A 26,553-nucleotide genomic window follows, 5' to 3' on the forward strand; every position below is an offset into this window, starting at 1 on the left:
TATGTTATCGCATACCGCAGCCCTAATTTGTACAATGTAAAAAAACTGTTGCGTCCCCCCCCCCCCTGCTGTCCTCAGACATCGAGAGGTTAAAGGACGGCTCGCATCACGACGACAGCAGCAGGGACAGCTACAGCTCGGAGCGCCACCACCCGCCGTCCCGCTACAACGAGCACGGCGGCAGCGCCCCCGGCGGCGGCGGTGGCGGCGGCGGAGGGAAGGACCGCCACGGCTCGGAGCCTCGCAGGAACCCGGGGGGCGGCGGCGGGGGAGGAGGGGGAGGGGGAGTGGCAGGGGACAGCAGGAAGAGACCCTACTCGTCGTTCAGCAACGGCAAAGACCACCGAGACAGAGACCACTACAGACCCGACAGCCGAGACAGGGAACGGCAGGACAGGTGAGGGAGACCATAACAGTGATTGCAACCTGACAGATATATTGGTTATTATTTGACCTTTTTTTTTTACGTCATCTGTAATGGCAATAGGTTCTATGCACAGCAGCCATATTGGAAAGGATTTGGGCCGCTTCCTTACTTCCTTCACAGGTCTAATGAGGGCTCTGTTCCATTTAGTGTAGCTCAGTGGTCCTCAAACATTTTTTTTTATTTCAAGGACCCCATAACTCTGAGAGCGAACCAAATGGACCCTTACGGGTCCATTTGGTTCCATTTGTACACTCCCGTAAGGAAATATTTGGAACCCCCTCAAGGAAAGGAAGGCCCACAATGTCAGCACCCTGACTCTGTTTGACCCAGAGCCTTCATTAGTATCATTGGTAACACCTGTGAAGGATATAAGGAAGAGGCCCAATGTCGTTCCAATATGGCTGCTGTGCATAGAGCCTATTATGCAGCCGATGTGGCATGGTTTTTAACCACTTTCAAACTGGTATTGCTGTGTTGGACAAATAATGTAGAGGTAACCACAAAGTCATTTTATTTAACCACTTAAGCCCTATTCAAAAATGTTCAAACAAGCACACAACATGTCGTGGCACTTTGTGAGCTTGTACATCTGTTTAATTTATTATATATTTTTTGTCAAAACATCACGACATTTTCTCAACATCGGGAAATTGGGACATATTGGCTGCATAACTACCGATGTCATCAAAAAGACAAATAATAGACAACATATCGGTTAATATATCGGTCTGTCACTCAGAAATGTCACAAATATGTCCCTCCAGAGGGTGTGGCCAACATAACTAAAAGTAGTTTGTGTTGTTATCCTTCTAGATACTACAGTGACGGTAAGCACAGGAAAATGGACGACCATCGCTCCAGCAGCAGAGACCACCGGTCGGACAGAGACATCAAGGAGCACTCCCACTCGGACCACCGCTCCGGGTCGGACTACCACAAGCCGCCGGGCCCCCGCGACTCGTACCGCTACCACTCGGACTGGCCCCCGGAGCACCGGGGCTCCGCCGGCGGCGGGCCCCGCTCGCCCCGGGAGCAGCAGCAGCAGCGCTCCTCGCCGTACGACTCGCGCTCGCCCTTCGAGTACTCCTCGGACCACCGGAGCACGCCGGAGCAGATCTGGAGCAGCCGCAAGACATAACAGGAGGCGCCCGGAGCCCCCTACCCCCACCAGAGGGCGGGGCTTAGATCTGGACCCAGCCCCCCTCCCAGAGGGCGGGGCTTAGATCTGGACCCAGCCCCCCTCCCAGAGGGCGGGGCTTAGGTCTGGACCCCAGCCCCCAGAGGCGGGGCTTAGATGTTTTTTGGACCCAGGCGGTGGTAGTAGCCATAGACATTGAAACACAGGAAATGCCTTACGGGGAACTTCGTAGACCAGAGTTGTACTAAGCACTGTTTCTCATGTCGCTGCCGGGTGGAAACCTCGTATGTCCCAAATGTTGTTATGTTAACAGGAAACGGAAAAAAAAGAACCTGTGTTCCAATGGATCCGATGGAGTCAAAATGTAGTCACAAGCTCTTGTTAATACTTTACATCGGTTCAATATTTATGAAAGGAACCCAAACACACCTTTTCACTTTCAAACATTGTCACAATTAGAGAAAATACAAGTCTACAAGCTCACAGCGCGTCACTTTTGTGCGACGCTCTCACACGACAAACTAGGGCATTAATTTACGGAAATAAAACCCTTAAAAAGCTGAAATACCGGAGATGACAAGTTTTCTGCCCGACAGCGACGATCTGCTAGCTCAGTAGAAGTGGGGTCGACTTTAATCCAATGGTGCGCAACATATCCTGGGAACCGTGCAGAGGGGATGGATTTGGGGGGGGGGGGGGGGGGGGTTTAGGGGGTGTCAAAACAAAAGCGGAAAAGTGCATATTTTTGTATCTTAAGAGTTTAAAAATAAGCTGCATCGTGCTTTAGAAGTTCACGGGATGTGGCGTAATTTCTTTGATTATTTTTATAAAGTGTACATTTTTTTTTTCTTTTTTCTTAACGGATACGATTTACCCGGGAGTGCTGTCTTCGTGTTCTCATCACCCAACCCACCCACCCCACCCACGACACTGGATCCCGCGCGCGACAGCTCTCTCTCTCTCCCCGTCGCGCTTTGGTTCTCGAGTTTTGATTTGAGCAAGTGTTATGTCGATGACGTTGTATTATATATGAATTATGCTGAAATGTAAAGGGTTTCAAGGCTGGCCATCGGACGTACCTCGTTTACACTGCTTCTCTCTCTTCTCTCTCTCTCTCTCTCTCTCTCATCTGGTTTCTTAAAATTCTTTTACCTCTCATGCTTGAATTATTTAATTTCCTGTCTTAGTCTGTAAAAAGGAACGTTGTTTTTGTTTTTGTGAGCAACCTGATCTCTTTCCATGAAATTACGCAAAAACTGTAAATTAATGTAATATAGGAAGTCAGTGATTTTTTTCCACTCAGGCGGATTTTACTATAACCCCCCTCCCCCATCGAACTCAGGCATTTTTTTGGGCAGTTATATGAAAGAGTTTTTTCGTACCACAGTTATTAATGATAATAATGCTATTCAGAATGTAACTTTTCTTTTATTTTGGTAATGGGGAATCTCATCGGTTATGTTTGTTAGCGTTATTTCTTTTCCTTTGTCAGTTATATGTCTGAAAATGAATTCTAAATAATGAACATTTCAGTCTGGAAATCCGAGTGTTGTTCGAAATATAAATGCCCGCTAGATTTCGAATAAACTAGATTTTTTTTTTCTTACATCAACTTTTATTTTCCCCAGTTGACTTTTTATTTGTTTCTATGTAGGCAATAATGTCCAAATCGTTCTATGCAGCCATGTATTATTATGTCACCAACAACAGCCCAGTCGAGTGAAGCCCGCTGTTACAGGCTGTTGTACACACACTGTTGTACATAGAATTTTTCCTCTATATTTCAAAGTTAATTTACACTGAAAAATGCATGAATTTTTAAGGTAATTGTTTTATACAGGTTGTTTATGAAGCCATTAAACTCAAATCTCTGTACTCACTTGTATGACGCAGTCTGCCGTGGCTTTCATATCGCTAAACTAGTTCATCATTTTAATTACTAGGATACATGTGGATCGAACAATGATAGTTTTAATGATTAGACATCAAATATGTTTTTTTTTTGTCTTCGTACTTGTGAAGATGATATTCCTGATGCTGCATTCACACTGGCAGCCACAAAAGATACAAAGTGACACAGTGTATCTGTCGCAGTTGAAGTGTTGATCTATACGCTTATAGGGCATAGCAGTGGCGGACATTTTCTGGTTCCACTTCAAAATAGTCAATGCATTTTTCCCGTTGACATTTCCAAAAATATTTATATCAATTATTTTAAGCCTGGAATCAAGCCATCCAGGGTCCTGGTGAATCATGACCATAAAACGTTTGATTCTGTGAAAAAAACTTTTTTGAAAACCGCAAAACAAAGGGTATTTATTAAATATAGTATATCATATAATTAAATATAAAATAAAATAAAAAAACAGAAAAAAAATGTTTAATGGTCATGATTCACCAGGACCCTGGATGGCTTCATTCTAGGCTTAAATGAATTGATATAAATATTTTTGGAAATGTCAATGGGAAAAAAGTGGAACCAGAAAATGGCCGCCTGATCTACAAGCTCATAGCGGGGCACTCTATGCCGCGCCATGAGCTTGTAGATCAGCTATTTTTGAATAGCCAAAGAAATCTATAGTGACACAGAGGCCGTCCTGGATTGAATGGGTTAATTAGTATAATTGGTACGACCTGTGAAGGAAGTAAGGAAGAGGCCCAATTCCTTTCCGATAGAGCCTATATTGTGTGGAGTGAGAAGGCCAGTAGAAATGGTGAAATAACACATGGTCATTTTGTATCTGCTAGTGTGAAGTTGAAGGCAGCTCAACTTTATTTTGTAGCGGGCCACAAAGCTACAAGTGTCGATTGTATCTTTGCATCTTTATGTCGCTGGCAATATAAACAGTTCATGTTTCCTAGATCAAAGGTTCTCAAAGTGAGGTCCAGGGGTCATCTGAAGGGGTTTCAGGGGGTCATCAGCAAAATGAGGAACAGTTTAGCCTTATTTTATGCTTGTTGTTTGTATAGCCCATCTAGACCAGCTATTTTTATATTTTTTTGAAAAAGTGAGAAACATTTTACCAAACATCTTCTCTTATGGACCCCCTCGCACAGAATCTTTTCAGATGGGGGGGGGGGGGGTCTGCGGCCAAATACATATTAATTTGGGTGTCCTTGGCACAAAATATTTGAGAACCACTGCTCTATATTATTGTAATACCAACTCCGCTCCTAGTGGGTTAAAAACATTTATAGAAACAGTTTGCCTGAAATTATTGACATCTTGAACAGTGCTGCACACTGATCCCAGGTAAGTTTAATTGTCCCTACCCTATTTACATACTGAAGCATATTTTATCCAAAGCACTTTCCAATGTGCATTCACCCATTCACAATCATAACGCATGCAAAATAATTTGTTATAATTCTACTACAGAGAATGCTTTACGTGCTAGTGTAGAATACTCATTTCAAGTACTTATTCCACTATCCACAGTCCAGTAAATCAATTCCCTAACATGGCTGTAAGTGATATTTTTTTGTGTTACTTAAAGCTCTATATTGTGATTGTAATCATAGCTATAGATACCATAGAGCCCCATAGAGCACAAAAAAAAGCCTGGGTTTCCGAGGCTACTTGTTCAGTAACAGAGGCCTCCGTGTCTCTCAAACTCTTTAACCAGAAAAATACATTTTCAGGTGGATTACGAATTTCAGCTTCCAATTTCACTTTTTTATCATTTACAAGTTACTTCACTAGAGATATTGGTAACCTTACCTGAAAATGCATTTTCTGTTTACTAAAGAGCTGGAGAGACCGGGACACTCTATCTAACCCTACCTAAATAGCAATCATTACTATCACAATATAGTTATTCAACACTTATTCTAACAAGATGAATCACTTATCAAGTTTCAAATGGCTCTGCATCATCACAAATGAATCACTTATCAAGTTTCAAATGGCTCTCCATCATCACAATGCAAGCAACACTACACAAGGAGCCATTGGAATTGCCCTTTTTTTTGTCCAATTACGCCACCTACTGTTCATTATTGGGATCGGTTCCTCTTCTAGTTTATGTTTCAATGTCACTAGGGTTTATATTAACTATAGTAACTCCAATGTCTCGATTCTGGCCATGTCATAATAGGCAAATATTCTGTGATAATAAATGATCTACAAGCTTAATGTGACGTGTTGTGAGCCTGTAGATCGGCTATTTTCTGTGGAAAGATTTGATGTAGAGAGGACCAAGACCTATAGACCCCCAGTCAAAGTATAGGGGTGTTTAAGTGGAATACAATTATAAATTGATACAACTGTTGACATACAACTAATAACTTAGCCCCCCCCGCCCCCCCATGCATGTATGTTATTGCCACTGTCGGGTGGAAACCTTGTATGTTCAAAACTGTTACTTTTCAGTTAATGGAAAAAAAATAACCTGTGTTCCAATGTAGTTATTATTTAGTAACAAGCTCTTGTAAATACTTTTCATTGGTTGAATATTTATATAAACCCAAAAAGACGTAACCACTTCTCATTTTCACTTTTAAGAATTTTTCAAATAGAAAATGGCTAAAATATCAGATCTACAAGCTTGCATTGCGACACACTGTGAGCTTGTAGATTGGCTATTGTTGCTACTTTTGTGAGACATTCATGGGTGATGAAGTAGGAGTAGGTCATTCATTTACAAAGAAACGTAAACAATGTGAAATATGGAGATGCAGTACAAGGTGTCTGCCCGACAGCTACATCATGTAAAATGTAACGTGTTATTGTACACATTACATACCATTTCAAACAACGAAACGCATCAAGGATATACAGCACTCCAATGTGACCATAACAGCTGTGTTTAAAAGTGCTTAATTGGATACAGATTAAGTACGGGACATAATAAATTAAGCTTGAAAACAAGTAAATTTTGCATTCAATAGTCACAAAAACACCCTCGACGTGGCAACACAAATGGGCAAACAATTTTGTATTTGTGTATAAAGCAAACGGCAATACATTACAGTCAGTTTATCTGGGCAGCATAAAGGTACAATAATGCAAAGTTTTAAGGTCTAAAAGCTTGTCTTGAGGGAAAAGGCCAACTTCACTTTCAAAATGGCACGATTTCTTTTTTTTTTTTTTTTACCACCACGTAAATTATGTATGGACAGTGTGTAAGATTACATACTACTTGAATTTAGAAAATGAACAATGAAAACATTTGAAAGGCAACATTTATTGAGCTGTGGGATTGACACTCCGCTCCTGGGGGGGGGAAATGGGACGTCTGTCTTTAGGTGGACTTCTTCTCTTCAAACATGATGTTGGCTGTCGCTCTCTTGGCTGTGGGGCAAAGAATAAAGGAACAGTCAGTGATCTGAACGTAACCCGTTAGGCCCACCAATAAAAACAATGGTGGACATGTTTTTTTTATCTTAGTGGTTCCCAAACTTTTTTCTTATAGCGCCCCCCTGCCCTTCTTACCTACTTTGGGCATTTGGTGAAAACGGCTGATCTACAAGCTCATAATGCATATATTTTCGGTGAGAAAGAGATTTGGTTTGGAGGGAAATACTACTAGTATAGAGTCCTGGGGGACCCCGTATATAGGTTTTAAGTGAGACCCTTTCCAAGCCAGAACTGTGGCAGGGTGATCGCAATCATTGTGAGCTGGCATTTGATGTAGGCTACACAAAACTAAATAGCGTGGAGCAGGGGTCTTCAACAGGGGGTTAGGGGACCCCTAGGGGGTCCTCAGAGTTACTACAGGGGGGCCGCCAAATCTTTGTGTGATATGATTATTATTTGTGTTACATTAACCACTTGAACCCTAGCATCCCTTTTCTGAGGAGAACTTTAGCCAAAAATAGCTGATCTACAAGCTCACAACGCCTCGCGCTGCGAGGCGTTGTGAGCTTGTAGATCGGCTATTTTTGGCAAAGAGGTATAGGTGTAGAGGGGAAAAAAGAGCAGACCAAGTTAAAAAAATAAAATGTAATCTTAAACACAATTGTATACAATATGTAGAGGGGGGTCCCTGCTTCATCTCTCTCTCAGCTAGGGGGTCCTTGGCCTGAAAAACGTTGAAGACCCCTGGCATAGAGATAGTGAATATAAGGAGGTCATGTGCAGGAGGTAATTTGTATACAGATGCGAGGGGACTTAAATTGACAAAATAATAATAATAATTACCGTATTTTAAAGGTAGGGTAAGTGATATTTATTTATTTATTTTTAAAAGTTAAAGTACTATATTCTGATGGTAATCAGCGCGTTTGTTCGGTCACAGGGGTCTCTCCAGCTCTCTTTAGTAAACAGAATATAGTACATTTTCAGGTAGGTGACAAAATTTAAGCCAATCAGGAGAGAGCACTGAAAATGCATTTTCTGTTTAATAAAACGCTGCAGAGACATGGGAGATTACTTTTACTGAACAAACACTCTAAAGGAAAGATCATCTCACACCTATGCCAGTGTGCCAGTGATTACCATCTCTTGTGCCAATGGTAGCACCCGTGCCTAAGGTCGCCTAGCCCTGATATGCACTATTCTTTCTTCTGCAAAGCGTGTTTAGAGTCCATTCACCTTCATCTTTAATCTTGTCGGCAGCCTCGGACGCCTTGTCTGTGAGGTTCTTCACCACGTCGTCGATCCTGCCTTCGTTTCGGAGGAAGAAGGGGCGAATGATCCGCGTGTAGATCAGCACCGAGCCGTTGTTCGCCATGGGAGCCATGCACCACACCAAGAACGCACCCTGGAGTGAGGGAGAGAGAGAGAGAGGGGGGGGGGTTCAATTAGGCCCACACAACTTCTCAAATAATTGATTAATTAAACAAAACGCAGTACTCGAGAGATCAAGTGAAGTGTCATGTAAGAAACTAATAAGGTGATTTTGTGCAATTTCCTCAAAGCCGGGAGATTGACATTAAGTGAGTTTTGGCACTGGCCCTGACTTTTCAAATTCACTGGCCCAGAAACAATACTTTTGATTCGGAAAATAACAGTGAAGAATTGACCGTCGAAATGAAGAAGATCAACCAATCTGATGCAGTAGAAATGTATTTAAAAGCTGCATTTTAAGTTGGAACATATTTTCATATTTGTGGAAGCCTGCATCTCACATTGACCTGTACCCCACATAACACTGTCTTCTACCTCTCAACACACTACTATGTGTGAGTAGGGTTGTCACGATCAGACACTTTTAGGGAACAATTGTTATTCATTGAAAATAGCAGATCTACACGCTTACAGCGCGCCACGTTGCGACAAGCTGTGAGCTTGTAGATCTGCTGTGTTTATACACACACACACACACAAAACAGAGAGATTTGTTTACAAAACAGAACTTGTTATGTTATGGGCTATGGAGTACAAAGGAAGCACTTGTTTAATCAGACCAGTGGTACTCAAAGTGGGGTCCGGCGACCCCCAGGGGTCCTTAAGGGGGTTCCAGGGGGTCCCCAGCTAAATGTGTTAAGATATCATCAAAACTGTTCAACTGTTTAAATCCTATATACATTGGCCATTTGAAAATAGCCCATCTACAAGCGCGTAGAACGGCTATTTTCAAAACATCTTGAAAAATGTGGAACATTTTTAATATCTTTGAAACATTTTAATGAATCGTCTATTTCAAAAAAATCGTGAACAATTTAAAACATTTGGAATATTTTTGAAACATTTTAATAAAACAAAATACAAAATATTTTTAGATGGGGATCCGTGGCAAAATACAAAATACATTCATTTGGGGATCCTTGACATGAAAAAAGTAAACTGCTGTATTAGACAACAGTCAGGATTAGGACATGACATTCAGAAATGTAATAGCCTACTTGTGTAACAGTCGAAACCCAAGACTGTTCTTCAAATCCTCAGACATGCAGCCATGAAACTAATGACACGTTTGCTTCTGGCAAACTTTTCTTTTTCTTTTTCCCTGTGACTCATTCATTTGCATGTGTAAGCTACTGCAGGCCGGTGGTTCCCAAACTTTTTAGCTCGAGACCCATAGGAGAAATTTGATGTCTCCCTGGAACTAGTGCAAATATTTTCACTACTAAAAAATTTATTGGAATTTCTTAGATTTAATGGGAACATTTATGAAATTATTTTGAAAAATGTTGATTTTTTTTTATCATTTCTGAAACATTTAGATTTATTTGTTTATTTAGAAAATATATTTTTTTGAAATATTTTTGAAATAATTTAAAAATGTAGGAAATGAAAAGGGATATTTACTCGTGACTCATAAAAATGTGTCTGTGACCCACAAACGGGTCCCTACCCAGTGTTTAGGAAACAGTGCTGTAGTAGGCTACACTGTCTGACGACGGAGTTGAGGTGAGTCATGTTGTTTATGCAAAGCAGGTTGCCTAGCGACCATCTATTGTTATGTAGCCTACACATCTGCTGAGGCAGCAGTTTCCACTTCAACCCTCTACTGTTAGTAAAAAACGACCTGAGTTACACATGCGACTGTACTTGAACTTGGTACTTCTTTCTGTCTGCACCAAATCTCTTTGCCAAAAATAGCCGATCTACAAGCTCAGTCACCAAGACAGACATTACACAAACATTGTGTATATCAGTGATTCTGAACCTTTAGACTTCCAAGGACCCCTAGCCATTTTTGTCTCAGCCAGGCCGGAGACTATGTTTTCGCTCCTGTCCATTCATCCGTGTGTGTGTGTGTGTGTGTGTGTGTGTGTGTGTGTGTGTGTGTGTGTGTGTGTGTGTGTGTGTGTGTGTGTGTGTGTGTGTGTGTGTGTGTGTGTGTGTGTGTGTGTGCGCGTGCGTGACTACAGACTAGGGCATTCACAACTAATGATTTTTACTAGTCGACTCATTTGACCAAGTAGTAATTTACATTAAAAAAAATTACATCCTCCTGCCCTTATTTTTATGGCGTTTTAAGGGAAGCACTTCTGGCACAGCAGCACAGCACCACAGCAGCGTCTCCAAGGATCCCCATTGCCCAATAATAGGCTTTTATTGGGCATACTTTTGACCCCCTTTTGATAGAAAATAAAGTCAGGAGGATAATAATAATAGTAAGATGGGCCATTACTATGGCATTAAAATAAATTACATTTTTTTTTTTTTTTCAACTATTCGACTAGTACCAACAAAGTCGACTAGTGGTTATACTAGTCGACTAGTTGGTGAAAGCCCTACTACAGACTACAGATTACTACAGACCGGCAGTCGCATTAAGTGGGGAGATCAGTCGGTTGGAAGGTGTGAGAAAAAAAAGGTTGCTGAATGCACCTGAGAGCCGACAAAGACAGACTTCAATATGGTGCTAAAAATAGCCTATGGCTTGATGTCTTTTTCAACAACAACCTCGCTGCTATCAGATTTTCGGCAACGGATGCTTCCCAACACTTACCGCCGCCAACATTGGTGCGCTGGAGAGCTACCTTAACACGCACACTCTCACAGTAGGGCAAGGAAGAAACTCTGCCCCGAATTTCTCAAATTGGCCTCATGGTGGCGCTATAACAGACCGCTTCACATTTTGGGAACCATAGGTCATACAATCAAAAACCGTTTCCCCCCCTGGATTCCTTGGATCATGACACAACTCCACCATATACAGTCCCAACCATTTTATGCCTGGCTAGATTTTCAAAGATTTTGCATTTTCTTCAAAACACACGTTTTGCTACGAGTCATGAGGTATCAGTCATCTGACCACGAAAGAAACCGCACTGCAGGCTGTTTTTCCTCTTCTTTTTTTTGCATTCCTTATTTGATCATTTGATGGTCTTAATTTAATGACATACATGAATTAAATAATAATAATAATAAACCCATTCATTGATTATGAAAATAATAGTTAATTGCACCCCTATGCTCGACTTTGAATTTAATAATTACAAGATGAAGATAGCGGAAATCCTTAAAATAGCCATCATCTACATTATAAGACTCTTCTATACTCATATTCCATAATAATCAGACTCTGCGCTTTGCAGTGAGGCTTAACAGAGAAAGCTCAACATTGATCAACATGAGCGGATTTCTAAAGACATTCATCATTGCCAGCTCAAACCGCAGGGTTGTGACACATTTGCATGGGCCTGGCATCATGCCAGGAGCATGACACAACGTATCAGGAACTAGGAAATGCCACTGCCTTAAACAAACAACAGGCCAATTCAATGCTTTTTGTGCCGGTCCGTTTTTACCCTTGCAGGGTTATAGTGACACCCGGACTGTTAAGTGTCAATTCCGTCGACTAAAACTATGACGAAATTGCTTTGTCTTCTACTACCTTTTTTCACAGACGAAAAATAAATAAAACCTTACTACAAACTAAGCAATGATGAGAAAAACTATGACTAAATATGTTGATAATTTTGTCAACAAAAAAAACTAGCGAGATCAAGTAGAACTAAGACAAGCCATTTCATGCTTGGTTGCGCATGGGTGTCGCGCTCTGAAAATAGCTGAGCTTGTAGATCGGCTGTTTTTGTTTGTATAAATCAGGCATTAAAGCGCCATCACACCAACATACATTTTAGTCGACTAAAATCTTATGATATTAATCAACTAAAACTAGACTAAAACTAAAACATTTCTGGTGACTAACATATGACTAAAACTAAATAGAATTGTATTCAAAAGTAACTATGACTTAAACTAAATCAAAATTTGCTGTCAAAGTTAACACTGGTTAACAGTGGCTAAAGCATTTCTGACCTCATAAATGGTCCCTACAGTGTTACTGTGTCATTATGTCTACATGGCTAGATGTACACAGTCAAATCTGGAGTGTTTCATTGAGCCCTGTGGAGTGTTTCATTGAGCCCTGGGTGTCAAACATGGACCTGTAAGATTCTGTGTTCCCAATAAGCCTGACCTGCAATGTGTCCAAGCTTCATCCATTGCCGTGGAAATCTCATTTGTTTTAAATATGTACTGTGTATGTTAATATAAGATTATTACAATTAATTATTATTACTACTACTACTACATTATTATTATTATTATTATTATTATTATTATTATTATTATTATTATTATTATTATTACATTTATTATTATTATTATTATAGTATTAATATTATTATTATTATTATTATTATTATTAGTAGTAGTAGTAGTAGTAGTAGTATTCATATTATTATTATTATCATTACTACTACTTACTACTACAGCATTATTATTGTTATAATAACTGGGGGGCCTGTCAGGTGACATACCAGGAAACATTCCATACATAGCTCCACAGTGGTTCCATTGTTCTGCTTTAAGTCCAACCTGCAACACGTTAGCTTGGCACATTTCTCTTTGTTTCTACTGTGGAACTACAATTCCCATCACGCATGTCGCAACCAGGCAACACAGAGCAGTGGCTCTCAACCCTTTTCATGTCAAGAGCCTCCAAATTAGTATGTGTTTGGCCGCAGACCCCCATCTGAAAAGATTTTGTGCTAGGGACAGTGGTGGAAAAAGTAAGTTCTTTACTTAAGTAAAAGTACCAATACTGCAATATAGAAATGCTCTGTTACAAGTAAAAGTCCAGAATAAAAAATTTACTTGAGTAAAAGTACAAAAGTATTGGCATAAAAATGTACTTAAAGTACCAAAAGTAAAAGTACTAAATATTTGAAAATAGCAGATCTACAAGCTCACAACGCGTCGCGTTGTGAGCTTGTAGATCGGCTATTTTCAAATAGCCTAGGTATAAAATAGGGCTAAAGTGGTTAATGTATGTTTAATAATATAATAATTTATATCTGAAAAGTAACTAGTAACTCAAGTTTTCAAATAAATGTGGTGGAGTAAAAGTACAATATTTGCCTCTGAGATGTAGTGGAGTAGAAGTAAAAGTACTGGAAATTGGAAATACTCAAGTAAAGTACAAATACCTCAAAATTGCACTTAAGTACAGTACTTAGTAAATGTACTTAGTTTCTTTCCACCACTGGCTAGGGGACCTGCTGTGGTGTTTTAAGCTTGCGCTCTCCGTCAGTCTGAGTCGAGTGCAAGCTCGAAACGTCACAGCAGCATTCAGGTGCAATAAAAACAACTGGAGTCCAACAGTTTGCGGGCGTTTATTTTGTTTTACATTTCACCGTTTGTTTGTGCTGTGCACGTCCTTCCTCCTTTCCTTGTTATAATGTTTAACCCATTATAACCAGGAACGCGTCTGTGTAACCACTTTAACCATTATGTTATACTTTGGCTATTCAAAAATAGCAGATATACAAGCTCATAGCGCGGCACTCCCCGCGCTATGTCGTGAATCGTGAAAATGTGTGCACATTTTTGAATATATATATATTTTAAAGCGAACATTTGTTACTCAAATCTTTGCTTCTGGGGGTCCCTGGAACAACATATTTTCAGATGGGGGTCTGTGGCCAAATACATATCATTTTGGGGGTCCTTGACATTTTCTTTTTAAAAAAATATTCAAAACCTTTCAATTTTTTCAGGTTTTCTGAAGACAAGCCGATCTACAAGCTCACAACGTGTCGCAACGTGACGCATTGTGAGCTTGTAAAATGACTTTGACGCTGTATTAACTCGTTTCGCTCGGGACCACCCCGGAACCCCCTCAAGGACCCCTGTGGGTTCCCAGACCCTGCTTTGGAAAACCCCTGAGAGGAAATAAGTCTCAGGACCTTATTGTGTTCATCCTCGAACCGCTGTAACCCAGTGATGGAAAGTAACTAAGTGCATTTACTTAAGTACTGTACTTAAGTCAAATGTTGAGGTATTTGTACTTTACTTGAGTATCTCCAATTTCCAAAACTTTTACTTCTACTCCACTACATCTCAGAGGCAAATACTGTACCTTTACTCCACTACAATTATTTGAAAACTTTAGTTAGTAGTTACTTTCAAGATTTTGATTATTATCACAAAACACACACTAACCACTTCAGCCCTATAATCATTTCAGCCATTTGAAAATAGCCGATCTACAAACTCGTTTGTAGATCGGCTATTTTCAAGCGATTTTTATACATTTGAAAACTTTAAATGGGACATTCTGCATAATGAGTAGTTTTACTTTTGGTACTTTAAGTACATTTTGATGCCAATACTTTTGTACTTTCACTCAAGTACATTTTGAATTCCGGACTTTTACAACAGAGTAACAGAGTATCTCCATATTGCAGTATTGATACTTTTACTTAACTAATAAATGTGAGTGCTTTTTCCCCACCACGGCTGTAACCCTGCAGGGTTTTATTGCATTTCAAATAAATCGAATCAACTCAAATCACTGGCGTGCGGGACGTTACCTTTCCTATGTAGTAGAAAGGGAACCATGAGAGGAAGATGTCGGCGAAGAACTCGGCCACACTGAACACTCCGTAAACCACCCAGTAGGTCAGCCATTTTGTGTCGTCGTCCTTGGTCGCGCTCTCGACTGCTTTTATCCTGCGGAGGGTTAAAGAGAGTCCATCACTTACTTACTGTATGTGACCTGGTACATTGCAAAATAATGCATAGCAACAATACATATCTAGGCCTGTCACAATTATTATAGTAATCGTCTAATCGCCAATCATTACAGATAATCACAATTATTTTTGCATAATCGTCATAATCTTTTCGATGTGGGAAAATATGAATACATTTTAAAATATACCAAAAAAGCTGAAATAGCTGATCTGAAGCTTGTAGATCTGCTATTTCAACTATTAATACATTTTAAAAAATATATTAAATATGTCAGTTATTTGTCATATCTGCCCTGTGCAAAATACAAAAACAGAAATGTATTTTTTTATTCATATGTTCCAATGTTCAATGCCAAAAACACAATTAAATTGTTAATCACAATTATTTGTGTGACAATTAATCGTCAACTTAAATGTTGTAGTCGTGACAGCCCTAAAGCCAATAGGCCTATTTGGAATCCTTTCCTTAATGGACGAGGTCATTAAATGACATACATTAAAAGCTCAATAAGAAACACAAAAGAATCCAAGGGGAATCCAAGCTTAGTCCCCCCCTTAGACAAGTGCAATAAAGAAGTGAAAACACAGAAACTGCACAGGAAAAGAAAAAGACAGAAGAATGAGTAAGAATCACACATCGGAACTAAATCATAATAGGCTATAGTGAAGAAATAAATAAGATATATGTTTTTAATGTTGGAAAGGAAAGTGATGACTTTAGTGATGCGTCTAGAGAGTTCCACAACTGAGGGCCACCATATTTTATGAAAAAATGAAGTTTTGAAGTACGACAAGAGATTGATTGAATTGATTCATTGATTGAATACTTCATTGACAATTTTTAAAGGTGCAGGCAGCACGACAAGTTAAAAAAACCACACCACATGGATGAGACAAAAAGCCAGAGGCTTGTTTCCATTATGGTCCATTAAACATTCAACACCCAAAACAATAGTGCAACAAAAACAACTACACAGCAATATAGAAAATATAAATATAAATGTGGGGGGGGGGGGGGGCACATGGAGGTTGTCACTCATGGGGAGTGAGCCGTTTATAACACTGGGGGGAAGGCCAGCCGGGGAACAAATCCAATTTGAATAGAGTATTATCCTTAAAGCGCAATAACACGCTTGTATAGAGGTTTGGATTGTGTAGTTACCATGTCATGATGTAACTAGTCCTATTCTTCTGCCGACACATAGTCCTAGTATGAGCGAATAGGGGAAGTAAGGGGATCACGTGATTCATTGTTTGTCCCGGCAAAAACTCGGATGTGTGTCTCAAACAATATGATTATTGGCAGAACAGCGGAAAGTTTAGAATATGTGGCGGTGTACCTGTTTATTTTGAGTTTGTTTTTGGAAATAGGGAAGCACTTCATACGTGTTTGAATTGAAAATGTATATCTTTATCCTGTGCTTCACAATAAAAATATCCCGTTTGAACCTTTTTACAAGATCGGTGGTTGTTGCAATGACCTGCACTACAATACTTCCAATGGCGAAAGCTGTGTTGTTTCACCCGGTGAAGGAATGGCGGATTCGGCCACGCCCCGAAATACCCGTATGTGTGTCTCAAAGAATTGGTGATGTATCTTGCTCCGTTGCGCCATTGAAATTAATCCCAAATTGTCTCATTGACTTACATTGCACAGTGAAAAATGCATGGCAGAAAAGTGCTGGCAGCTCAAAAAAAATGTGCTAAAAGAGTGACTTTGAGAGCTGATTCACTGTGCAATGTAAGACAATGAGGAGGCTATTTTTGGAATATCAATTTCTAATCAATGGAGCGACAGAGCAAGATATCTCACCAATTGGACTACATCATGACAAGGTAACTACATAATCCAAACCTTTAACAAAGTGCGTTTTAAGCCTAGTTCGGCTAAAATGGTAAACGGTGCATTTATAGCGCCTTTATCTAAAGTGCATTACTTTCACCCATTCACACACACAAGGCACCAGGGCCGGCCGCTGCTATAAGCAATATATATATATGTTTTCCTTTCATATTGTAATTATGTCATGTATCTCCTATGCAACAACTAGCGTTATCATTTTAGTATGCAATAAAAAATGACATAATGAATTTATAATGGGGGGTGTTTGGGGGGGGCTCACCTAAAAATCTTGCTTAGGGCCACGAAAATCCTAGGGCCGGCCCTGCAAGGCACCAACCGAGTGCTCATCGGGAGCAGTTAGGGGCTCAGTGTCTTGCTCAAGGACACTTCGACACTGACTCCGGGGGAGCCCGTGGGATCGAACTGGGAACCTTCCTCAGGAGGTAGAGCGGCCGCTCAACCTCCTGAGTCACCGCCGCCCCACTAAACCATTTTAAGCCCAATTCATACTTCATTGTACTTCTGTGTCACACATCAAAAATAGATGACCTACAAGCTCACAGCGGCGTCTCATCTGCTGCTGAGCCAATCAAACGAAGCTATGGGGAAACCGACCCGGAACAGGAAATGGGTATGCCACCCTCTGCAAAAGGGAACTACAGTTATGTAGTTAACCCATTCTATTGGTGCATGACGTGCATCCACACATGGACGTCGAGTCACCAAGTTCCATCCAAAAACCGGAAAGAAAAAACATATCATGGGAGTGGATGGAACTTCCAGTGACTTGACGTCCATGTGTGGCTGCACCTAATCGACGAATGTCTTCTAAATGTTCTAAAAAGTTTTCTGTAAAAAACGTACGTATGTTGCTATATCAGTGGTGCTCAAAGGACCCCCAAAATGATATGTATTTGGCCGCAGACCCCTATCTGAAGATATTTTGTTCGAGCGACCCCCAGAAGCAAAGAGTTGAGTCAGAAATGTTCCCTTTAAAAACATATATATAAGAAATATTTGCACAAAATGTTCAAGATTTTTCAAAAATAGCAGATCTACAAGCTCATAGCGTGCCACTTGGTGCCGTGCTATGAGCTTGTATATCTGCTATTTTCCAATAGCCTAGCCTTTTTGCTATAACCGCTAAAATAGCGGTTATAGCAAAACATCTAAAATGACACAGATGCGTTCCCAGAGTCTATTAACCTACATTTATTCAAAAGGATCAACTAGGCAACCGTGGGTCGGCACCGTTTGACGCGCTGAGTTCCCTCATCCCGCAGAGAGCAGGATGCTCGTGGTGACAGTTCTGCACGCGGGCCGGCGTTTGACCGTACTTCAACTCGCGCTAATCGGTTGGCTTCGCGGCCGACAAGGCTAATTATCACCCTCTTTTATCATTTTATCACACCCCTCCACTGTGATAACAGCTTGCAACACACAGACTGTACATTGTGACCATGCCATGCCTGCTATGGAACATCATGTACCACACATCCAACACTCCATGTATACAGGACGTGCACCGCTAACCTCTGGTAATGAGATAAACCCACAGCGCGCACACACGCGCACACACACACACACACACACACACACACACACACACACACACACACACACACACACACACACACACACACACACACACACACACACACACACACACACACACACACACACACACACACACACACACACACACCTCGCCCTGTCTACATTGTGGTATTGCTACTACTGCATGTGCAATAAATAAAGCTTATTTTGTAATCAGACCAACGCCCTATAAACACAGTGTGGTGAATTCCATCAACACTCCACACAGCAGCTAAACAGCAGATGATATACGATAGGTCGATAGATAGATAGATCGATAGATAGGGCGTGGCCAAGTCGGCCATTGTCTTGTAGGTGCAAACAGGTGTCGGCATTGATTTTGAGAGATGGATCGCATACGATGATAGATATTTATGTCCTAGCGCACACCTGCGGTCTAAGTATTGTAGTGCAGGGGATTAAAAATGAAGACTGGACGTCAAAATACTGTTTTTTTCAACCTACCTATCCACAAAAAGAAGCCAAATCCACACAAGGAGCAGCTTTGTTTGCACCTCCGACACACTCGAGCCACGTGACCTCGATTCCCTTCCCCTATTGGCCCGTCCTAGGGGCGTGACGTCACTGTAGCTAAAATACTCTCTAAAAACATTGCTCTACTACACTGTGGCCACCATAGTTAGCTCTTAATTATAGGCCCACCCAGCCCACCCAGCCGACCACTTAAAACGGCAGCCTGTCGGCTGCCGTTTTAAGTGGTCGGCTGGGTGGGCCACGTGCATTTTTTTTAGATGTTCAAGTGGGCCCTGAACCAGAAAAGGTTGAGAGCTGCTGGCCTAAAACACACACACACACACACACACACACACACACACACACACACACACACACACACACACACACACACACACACACACACACACACACACACACACACACACACGCACACACGAAACGAAACCGGGCACAGCGCCCAGTCTGGTCTGCAGTGACTCCTCACTATGGTCGTTATTACGAAAGCGGAAGTCAAATCCCAAACGCCTGCGCTGCTGTGGAAACATCCTGATCAGACGCATTGAGGCTTTTGAACGTGACATCATCGGTAGATATATGTATCATCAACATCATCATCACCACACAGTCACCTAAGCTCTCTGTGTGAGTGCGTGTGCGTGTGCGCGTGTGCGTGCGCGCGCGTGTGTGTGTGTGTGTGTGTGTGGGTGGGTGTGGGTGGGTGTGTGTGTGTTCACTTACGATATGTACGCCGGATACACAAAGCCGATGAGGTTGCATAGCAGGGAGGCGCCATATCCGATCACCAAATATATAGCCACGAACCCTATGACAGCTGATGATAGAGAGAAACCATTTAAATGAACACATTATTCACTACCCAAAAAAACACTTAAAATGGATATTATTCACTACAAAAAACACTTGATAGATATTATTCACAACAAAAACACTTAATATCATAGATAATATTCACTACAAAAAACACTTAAAATAGCTATTATTCACTACAAAAACACATAAAATAGATATTATTCACTACAAAAAACAGATAAAATAGATATTATTCACTACAAAACCCTCAAAGTAAAACGTTATCCACCACAAACAACATTTTAATTAGTCATCCACTACACATTCTATGAAACACTGTTACATTGTTACTACTAATGCGTTGATCCCTTCCTTTGAACTGACGTGATATCTGACCGGAGATCAGCCGTTACATTTATTTCCCGTAAACGCGTACTTATAGATCTACCCTGTCATGATAGGATGGTGTCGCTCGCTGAAAATAAAAATGGCAGATCTAGCTAGATCTGCCATTTTTTTTCGGCGAGCGACAGCGTCTTTGTTTTATCATTCACCGAGTGGTGCGAGATCAGTGATCAGTAAAAAAGAAGGAAAAAAATGATCAGATATCAGTAAAAGAAAAAAAGAAAAAGAGAGATCAGAGATCAGGGGAAAAAATAAGAAAAAAAGATCAGATATCAGTGTTACGTCTATTATTTCCATTAAAAGTCATCCGAAAGGTGCTCTACCAGCTTCACGATCACACGTCAACGATCATCATCTGCCATTTGTCGGCGAGCGACACAGATGATGATGGGTTTTTGTTTGTTGATCATTGTTGTCATACATACCCAGCGCGATGTAGGAGCGGTTCACGCCCGTCCTGGCCTCGATCTTGGCCAGAACGTCCGTCATCAGGTTCTTCTCGTGGAGGAACGAGTCGAATCTCGCCTTCAGCCCCTGGTTGATCGCCATGATGATGATGACCGTTGGATCTGGATGGATTGGGCTGCTGGATCACACACACACAGTCAGAGATCTACAACAAATCAAGCAGGGATCGGAGCGTCGCTACTAGGTCTGCCTGGGTCTGTGTGTGTGTGTGTGTGTGTGTGCGAGAGAGTGTGTGTGTGTGTGCGTGCGCGCGCGCGTTGTTGATGAGTGAAGAACTGCGACAGCCACCATGCAGCAAGGAAGGAGGAGCCTCACTTCTCTGCAGCCGTGACGGCACCGTCTGCATGACCACCAGCAGCCCCGCCCCCCCCCCTTAGCCTTGTATCAAGACTATCATATTATTTGATCGAGTCTTGACTTTTACTTTCATATCTACGATAGTCTTGGCCTGCACCCCCCCCCCCCGTAAAGCCCGTACTTCTCCGTATATGTACTAAAGAAACATTCGGAGTCTTTGTGCACTGTATTAGTCCGTATATTTTCAATAGATATGTGTTTTAATCCCGTCTATGTCGGATTCTGTCGGAAGTTCCCTGTATTCCTCAATGGGCGGTGGTGATGGGGCGCATCCGGTGACAGCCAGAATTACACCTAAATGTAAACAGAAAGTAAACGAGGGGGGAATGGCGTTCGGCCAAAGACGGGATTAAAACACATAACTATTGAAGAATATGAACTAATACATTACATAAAGATTCCGAATGGTGAGTTAACATTTGGGGCTAGCGGATAAGCACCTTATATATTGCATTTGTTCATGTACGGAGAAATACGGGCTTTACTGGTGAAAGTGGGCGGTGCTAGCCAAGTCTATCATAGATATGCAAGTGTAAAAATCGATACAAAAATACATCTATGATAGTCTTGATCCAAGGCTACCCTCTCCTCCCTCCCTTATGGAAGTGCATTGGTCTAAACTGTAAATTATATAAATGCCACAATTAAATACATACATATTTTTATTTATTTATTTATATTTTAGTTGTTTCATTCATTGTGGTGTTTTTTTTTTTTTTTTTTTTTGGAACAATGGACTTCGATTCCATTCCCCTTCTTGCGTTAGTAGGATATATAGGTGTTTATCGTCATTGTCCCGGTTGAACGGTATTAAACAATAGCCTATACTTTCGCGGCTCACCGTCACCGACAGACACGAAGACGGTTCTAGGTTGTTGAAAGCCTCTCCTCCGCGATGGGGGGATTCACAGAAGCCCACCTTTTCTGTGCCACAAATAAGATAAAATATATCCACCAGACGGAGATGTCTTTACTCACTCAACACCGCCACCTACAGATCCGGTCAATGGCGTTTTTCCATGGTTTGAAAATAGCAGATCTACAAGCTCACAACGTGTGAGCTTGTAGATTGGCTATTTTCAAATAGCCTATGTAGTCCATGAGCCAGAGCCCCAAAATTGAGCAATGATTATCGAAAGAGTGGGCAAAACCAAACCTATATTAAATTGTTCATAGGGTCAATACGAGTAAATAAATATATGATAACCTTTCAACAGGAGCAGCTTTTTCATGGTTATCACACATTTTGTTATTTTCCCCATATGTACATGACAGGTGAAAAAATGACAAAATTTAAAAAAGAGTTATCATGGTGAAACTTCCTGAGTTGATTACTTACATGAAGACAATGATTTATCGTATTACAAGTTTTCTGAAATTGTATATTTCAATATGCAAATTTGCATAACTTTCCAGAATCAACATTGGAACATTGGATAAAGCCAGAGTCAACATACTTATTTCATTTTGTTAAGATGTTGGAGTCAAAGGATTTTAACGAGGGAATATTCAATATCTGGCTCAATTTTGGGGCTCTGGCTCATGGACTAAATGCCCAATTTGCATAGTTAAATATACAATTTCAGAAAACTTGTAATACGATAAGTCATTGTATCATGTATGTATGGGGAAAATAACAAAATGTGTGATAACCATGAAAAAGCTGCTCCTGTGGAGAGGTTATCATATATTTATTTACTCGTATTGACCCGATGAACAATTTAATATAGGTATGGTTTTGCCCACTCTTTCGATAATGAAATCTTGTCTGGCTCATGGACTAATGTATAGAATTGCTGAGGTGGTTAATGTATGTCTTTTTGTATTGAAATCATGTATATCTGCAAAGTAACTAACTAAAGCTTTCAAATAATTGTAGTGGAGTAAAAGAGTAAAAGTACAACATTGCCTTGTAGTAATTGTAGTGGAGTAAAAGAGTAAAAGTACAACATTGCCTCTGAGATGTAGTGGAGTAGAATTGAAAATTGGAACTATTCCAGTAAAGTAAAAATACCTCAAAATTGTACTTCAGTAAATGTACTTAGTTACTTAACACCACTGCTTTTTACTCAGGTGCCCAATCTTCCTGTGTAAAATCTTTCAATTCTTTCAAATCTTTCAACAAAAAAAAAAATAGCCATTATAAGAGCTCACAACACCTTGTGAGCTTGTAGATTGGCTTTTTCAAATATAGCTGATGAGACAATAATTGCGATTATCTCAAATAATTGCGATTATAGGCGATTATGTAATAATTGTGACAGGCCTAACAATAGGATGTGTTACAATCACTTCAGGCCAGGGTGGCATCGGGCCAAACACTAGAGTATGTTCAGGTGAGTGTAATAGGCTCTATGCACAGCAGCCATATTATCACTTCCTTCCCAGGTGTTACCAATGAAACTAATGAAGGCTCTGTTCCATTTAGTGTAGCACAGTGGTTTCCACGACCCCCATAACTCTGAGAGTGTACAAATGGAACCAAATGGACCCGTTCCATTTGTACACTCTCAGAGTTACACACCTGTAAGGGGCCATTTGGATGCCCATGAGGGTCCCTGGACCGGGTGCATTTCTCCTTTCCGACATGTCGCCTTTCCGACGTTGACGAACCCTATACCTAACCCTAACCCTAACCATAACCGCACGCGGAAGCCACTAGTCGGAGTGGTGAGATGTCGGAATGGAAGGAGCACCCCCCCTGGACCCCAACTGTAGACCCACTGGTGTAACAGAGTGTTTCCAGTGGGCCAACATGCACAATATCAGCACCCTGACTCTGTTTGACCAGAATGGAACAGAGCCTTCATAGTATCATTGGTAACACCTGTGAATGTCTTCATAGTATGGCTGCTGTGAATAGAGCCTATAAGAAAGAACTGCAGTCACCAAGGATTCACTTTAGAATGTGTGTTTATAGTTCCAAAGAACACACAAGAAACAAAGAAAATACACTGTAACATTTCAATAAAATACTCTGGTTCAATTAAGCATTCTGGAAATGCATTCAGGAAATGACTGTTCTATCTATCATGTTACAACCAATGAAAACAATTAAGACCTGAGAGGCCGATTCTACAAATGTCTTCTAAATCCTAACAGTTTAAAAAACAAAACAACTTATGTTTGGTTGTTGTGTTATGGTTCTCAAACCTTTACATGTCGACAAGGACCCCCAAAATGATATGTATTTGGCCACAAAAGGTTACAAATGTTCGCTTTAAAAATATATATACACCGTATATATATATTTTAGCAGATCTACAAGCTCAATAAGAAATCTAAAATGTTCCCGGATTGAATGGGTTATAATTCTGTGGTCAACAGAGTCCTCTGGTGGCAAAATAGCGTAACTGCAGTATCCTATTGGAACTGTTGAAACGTGTTGAATTTGAAACATGTGCTTTTATACGGTATAAATATACACTAAATAAACACTCAATATGATTGTAGCCTGTGGGACCTCCCAGCGGCGTCAGTTCACAGCTGCAACCAATGCCTAATGATTAGTATAAAGGTATTTTATTGGGTAGGGACAAGGGCGTACCATCATAGAGGCCAATGGGGCCATGGCCCGGTCTGGAAAACTCTGCTCCCCTATTTTTTTATATATATATAAAAAAAAAAAATCTTTTTTTTTTCCTCTACTGGCGCAGTAGCTCCGCAGCCTCCGCCCACCCCACCGTTCCCATTGTCAAGCGGCCCCAGCCAGACATGCTAATTGCCTCTAATAAACAAGTCGTGATCTCTGTGGCTGTGCTAAACATGTTCTGCAGGTTTTGGCTCTGCCGTCTGCCCTTATTGAAATGAAGGGTCGCTATGCTGTGTCCCTCACTCCCTCGTCCTGTGTGCACTAACAGTCACTGCATGCACTGAATACCAGGGGTGGAAAAAGTACTAAAATTTTTTACTTAAACAAAAGTATCAATTCTGCGATGTAAAAATACTCTGTTACAAGTAAAAGTAAGGTATTCAAAATGTACTTGAGTAAAAGTAGAAAAGTATTGGTATCAAAATGTATTTAAAGTACCAAAAGTAAAAGTAGGCTACTCATTATGCAGAAGGTCCCATTTCACAAGTTTTCAAATGTGAAAAAAAAGTTTTCTAACCCTTGATACTTTTACTTAAGTAAAACATTTGAGGATGGAACACACTGAGGGATGGGTAGAGTGTTGTCAATGTTGTTTTATGGTCATTTAATGAATTAATTAAGCAAAAAAATCGTTTAAAAAAAAGCGTACATGCACGCGACGCAGTGGCGGCCGGGGGGAAGGGGGGAGTCATTAAGAATCTTGCCCGGTCCACGTTAGAACCCACCGTACGCGCCTGGGTAGGGAGCTGAGCGGGGCGGTAATGAGTGTCGAAATCACGTGCCGTCACGCTGAGCTTGGGAGGAACTGTGGACTTGGCAAAGGCTGTGAGCTGAGCTGCTGTGGTTATGATCAGTGGACCATAGTAGTAGATTGCCGAGGCGTTGTCTGCCGCTGCCATGGTTTATTGTCCCTTTTAGTTTATATGGTTTATATGGTTTTGTGTTTGTTTGATTTTTTGTATATTGTTTAATCTGGCTACTTCCCATCTGAGCACAGTTTCATCACGACAGAGCATTCAGTTATATTACATCAGTAGCCTATGTATACTACTATGTGCAGCTTGCTGTGACCCAACTGGGTTCTGTGTATAAACTTTATAAAGGGTTCGCTGGACTGCCCAGGTTCCTAGTGTTGCTCAATAATTGTCTTGCTATTTTATCTATTGCTCTTCTAACCTCATAGCTTTTCTAAATAAAGATCAGTACTATTGTACTATGATTTTATACACTGTGTTTGTCATTCATTTGACAGCCTGACTGGGGAAACCTTATATGGTGTTTATTGAGTTCCCTTTAACTCAGCCTAACTAAAGGGTGGCGTAGTCTATTTCACGCTGTGTTAGACAATGATAATAATAATCATCATAATAATGCAGTCTGTGTATGTAGTGCCATGTTTCCATCATGAGTTCTTGTATTTCTTACTAAATAGCTGTGCAACCTTTAGCCCTCTGTTTCCCAAACACATTTCAAAAGATTAAAAAAAAAAGTGAAAACAAAACAATCACAACTTATTCCAACATTTTTCAAAAGTATTTCATACATAAAATCAAATACAGTACCACAAATAATAATAATTAAAAAAAAACATTTAAGAAGAAGTTTGCACGTGTTGTGAGTTTGTAGATCTGCTATTTTTACAAGTTTGGGTTCCTATAGGGCCTATAGGAACCTATAGGAGCCTATAGTATAGGCCATTTGTTCACAAAGTGGGGTCCGGGGACCCCCAGGGGTCCTTGAGGCCCTCAAGGACCCCTGGGGGTCCCTATCCAGTGTCACTATCCATCATTTAGCTGAGGACCCCCTGGAACTCCCTCAAGTTGAGGGAGTTCCAGGGGGTCCTCAGCTAAATGATGGATAGTGAACCAAATGGACCCATACAGGTCTGTAACTCTGAGAGTGTACAAATGGAACCAAATGGACCCAAATGGGTCCATTTGTACACACTCAGAGTTAAATTAACATTGATTTTACAATATAAATGGGGGTTCCAGAGATAGAAATGCCATTAAATGGGGGTCCGTAGCCTAATGCATGTCAAACTGGGGGTCCTTGAAATT

At 40.8% G+C, this 26,553-nt stretch overlaps 2 protein-coding genes across 2 annotated transcripts in view; one reads left to right on the forward strand and one right to left on the reverse strand.

Moving 5' to 3' along the window:
• Positions 1-3,450, forward strand: part of chd1 (chromodomain helicase DNA binding protein 1) — a 43,607-nt gene extending 40,157 nt beyond the window's left edge. Inside the window, exons 35-36 of the mRNA XM_080419712.1 lie at positions 79-397; positions 1,241-3,450. Coding sequence (XP_080275838.1) covers positions 79-397; positions 1,241-1,565 — 644 coding nt within the window. The 3' untranslated portion in view covers positions 1,566-3,450. The remainder of the gene's footprint in view (positions 1-78; positions 398-1,240) is intronic.
• Positions 3,451-6,487: 3,037 nt separating this feature from the next.
• Positions 6,488-20,809, reverse strand: reep5 (receptor accessory protein 5). Its single transcript, XM_080418965.1, has 5 exons — positions 20,502-20,809; positions 19,600-19,693; positions 14,784-14,922; positions 8,101-8,269; positions 6,488-6,858 (listed from the first exon to the last, which is right to left on the reverse strand). The coding sequence occupies exons 1-5, from the start codon at positions 20,623-20,625 to the stop codon at positions 6,809-6,811; spliced, it is 576 nt and encodes a 191-aa protein (XP_080275091.1). The 5' UTR covers positions 20,626-20,809; the 3' UTR covers positions 6,488-6,808.
• Positions 20,810-26,553: the final 5,744 nt, after the last annotated feature.

Source organism: Gymnoscopelus braueri, assembly GCF_963280865.1.
Source record: "Gymnoscopelus braueri genome assembly, chromosome: 22".
Taxonomy (NCBI): Eukaryota; Metazoa; Chordata; class Actinopteri; order Myctophiformes; family Myctophidae; genus Gymnoscopelus; species Gymnoscopelus braueri.